This window comes from Penaeus vannamei, chromosome 1 (assembly GCF_042767895.1).
Source record: "Penaeus vannamei isolate JL-2024 chromosome 1, ASM4276789v1, whole genome shotgun sequence".
Lineage (NCBI taxonomy): Eukaryota > Metazoa > Arthropoda > Malacostraca > Decapoda > Penaeidae > Penaeus > Penaeus vannamei.
Window position 1 is genome coordinate 41,167,123 of NC_091549.1, and position 2,500 is coordinate 41,169,622.

Below are 2,500 nucleotides of genomic sequence, written 5' to 3' on the forward strand. Positions count from 1 at the left end.
GTTGATGATACAACTGAATACAAGAGATTAATACTGGATAAAACTAACTATCTAGTGTTTTCTTTACTTCCCGTGCTCTATCATTATTTTGAATCAAATATATGTTGAATGTGAAATGAGTTGACAGACAAAAAAATGCTTATCTCCTTAACCAAATATTGGAGCATGAAAAACACTGCCATAGGGAACCCAAAGATTCCCTCCATGAAAAGATATGCATATACTTCAATATCACATATTTTTTAGATTTGTTTTACCTTCTTTGATGTCAAAGATAACTAAGCAATCCTTTTAAAAATTATTTTGCCCCTGATTCAGTCACTCTTCTGTATGTATATGTTTACATCAATTTCCTTTTGTATTAAATCATAATATTTTGTCTGATGATTTACCCCCCCCCCCCTATACACTGCTTCAAAAATTTGCTATGTATTATTGTAATGTCCTAAAAAAGGTATATAACAGTGAGCCAGATGTGGTGCTTGATATTAAAAATTTAGGAAAGAAATCTAGGCTGTATAATGATTAAGTTCCCACACATTTGCAATCATATTTTAACTTTTTGCCTGAAGATAAGTACTAGTTCTTATTATGTACTATTTACTATGGAAAGGAGAGTTAGACAGGAATATTCATCATAATTCATTTATTTTACAATGGTTGAATCTTTAAAATAACACTCAGGGAGACAGTTACTGAGCCTTCCATGCTGTTGATGACTGTTGGAGTTGTAGTAATAAGACAGCTGAAATCCATGGCTTTCCATTGATGATTATGTCTAGCAGGCTGACTGCTGATTGGTCAATCAACTACCAATCTGCCTTCTCTTGGCAGTCTATTGAATCAGCTTAACCCAATACTGACGGTACATTTTCAGCCAAAAATAATATTTTCCGGGTGGCTTCAAAATCAGCACCCAAGCGAGTCCAGGAACCTACCTGCACACTGTCTGCCACAGGCGACAAAATCAGAGTGCGAGCTCCGATCTATCATCGCACCGGCAGGATGCCCGGTAATGTTTACTTTTCCGGGTGTCTCATATGTAGGACACCTGTCGTAGTAGGTTAAAATTTATATATTGACCTTACAGTGTGCTCACTATATTGTAAAACTTTTTTGAGTATGGGTGATATACAATGTAGTAAGGAGATCGGAAGGTACCATGTATTAAGGTTGTTAAAAAATCCTCAACCTCAAAACAGACAGACTGTTTTGAATGTCCCAGCTTACAATGCTGGTTGCATTTTAGGCAGTGAAAGCCTTGGAGATTCTGACAAGCTTTTGTAACAAGACAAGGAGTTCCAAACACAGCATTATGCCGCGTAACATTGCACAGGTGAAAACACACATGTGGAGAAGATTAGTGTGAAGAACTATATAAATAAGTCTTAACACACATAAAGGAAGAATAGAATTAATTTTTTTTTAATTTAAAAGCATAAATATGGAACAGCAGGCACTGTTGATTAGCAAAATATGATTTTGACAAACATGTAGTAATACATGAACCACTTGGCATAGAGAGAGAGAGAGAGTATTTTTCCCCATATTGTAAAAGAGATGATATGCCATGGTTATTTTAATAATTTAGCAATAAATATGAGGCCACTGCAGCTGTACCTATGTTGTTCATGACTCTATTTCTTACACTCTATAAGATGGCAGTGTGCATTGCCTTCATACCTTAAGAAGATTGTACTTCACTATACTGACAAATGCAGGGGGTGTGCACCCTGAGAACTCCCCCTCCCCCACAAAGAATCCTATTCACAGTAGGATAAAGAATAGAATATGCAAGGCAAAGAAGGCAATATACAATGTAGGAACTGTAAAGTACTAACCTGATTAATAGATGCCACTGAGTTAGGAGGGTGCTGACCTGGGATGGTGATTCTCTCATGCTCTATCCTGCCGTACATGCATGGTAGATTCTTTATCTTTCAGGGTAAGGATTAGGAGGTGACAGCCCCTGAGGGTGGTTGCAGAAGGCACAGCCCCCTTCATTATTCAGAAATGAAACTAATAATTAGCAAAACAATTTGAGACTGAGCAGGTCGCAAGAGATATTCATCTTCTGGGCCTACCACCTCATCTGAGTTTTGAAATCACTGATGCCCACTGTTCAGATTTATCCAGGCTCTACTTTGCCAGTCAGATTTTTTGTTTTTTTGCATTCCAAGCCCCAGAGAAACCATAAGACGCTGATATTGTATAGATTAACTTAGATCATAGATATTGTTATAACAATAGTTATGAAATGTGTCAGGGAAGATAAGATAAAGGATAAATATGCATGATCTTCAAGTTCAGTCTCCATCAACTTGAAACTTGCTGTGATCTATGATGAAAGGCCTAAGTGTGAATAGGTTGTCATAGAATTATGAATTTTTTATTATGTGTGTTTATTATATGTCTTACTATTTATCTGATAATATTTTCAGAATCAAGACAAAAGAAGACCAAAATTATGTCAGCTGTGATAAGACGAGTTTGCATCTCT

General features: G+C 36.4%; 1 protein-coding gene across 3 annotated transcripts in view; it reads left to right on the forward strand.

Moving 5' to 3' along the window:
* The window catches only part of LOC113823025 (m-AAA protease-interacting protein 1, mitochondrial), a 20,409-nt gene that overhangs the window by 1,565 nt on the left and 16,344 nt on the right, over positions 1 to 2,500 (forward strand). For all 3 annotated transcript variants that reach the window (XM_070123123.1, XM_070123108.1, XM_070123113.1), the window contains exon 2: positions 2,442 to 2,500. This exon is cut by the window's right edge and continues 41 nt beyond it. In XM_070123123.1, the coding sequence (XP_069979224.1) occupies positions 2,468 to 2,500 (33 nt within the window). In that variant the 5' untranslated portion in view covers positions 2,442 to 2,467. The remainder of the gene's footprint in view (positions 1 to 2,441) is intronic.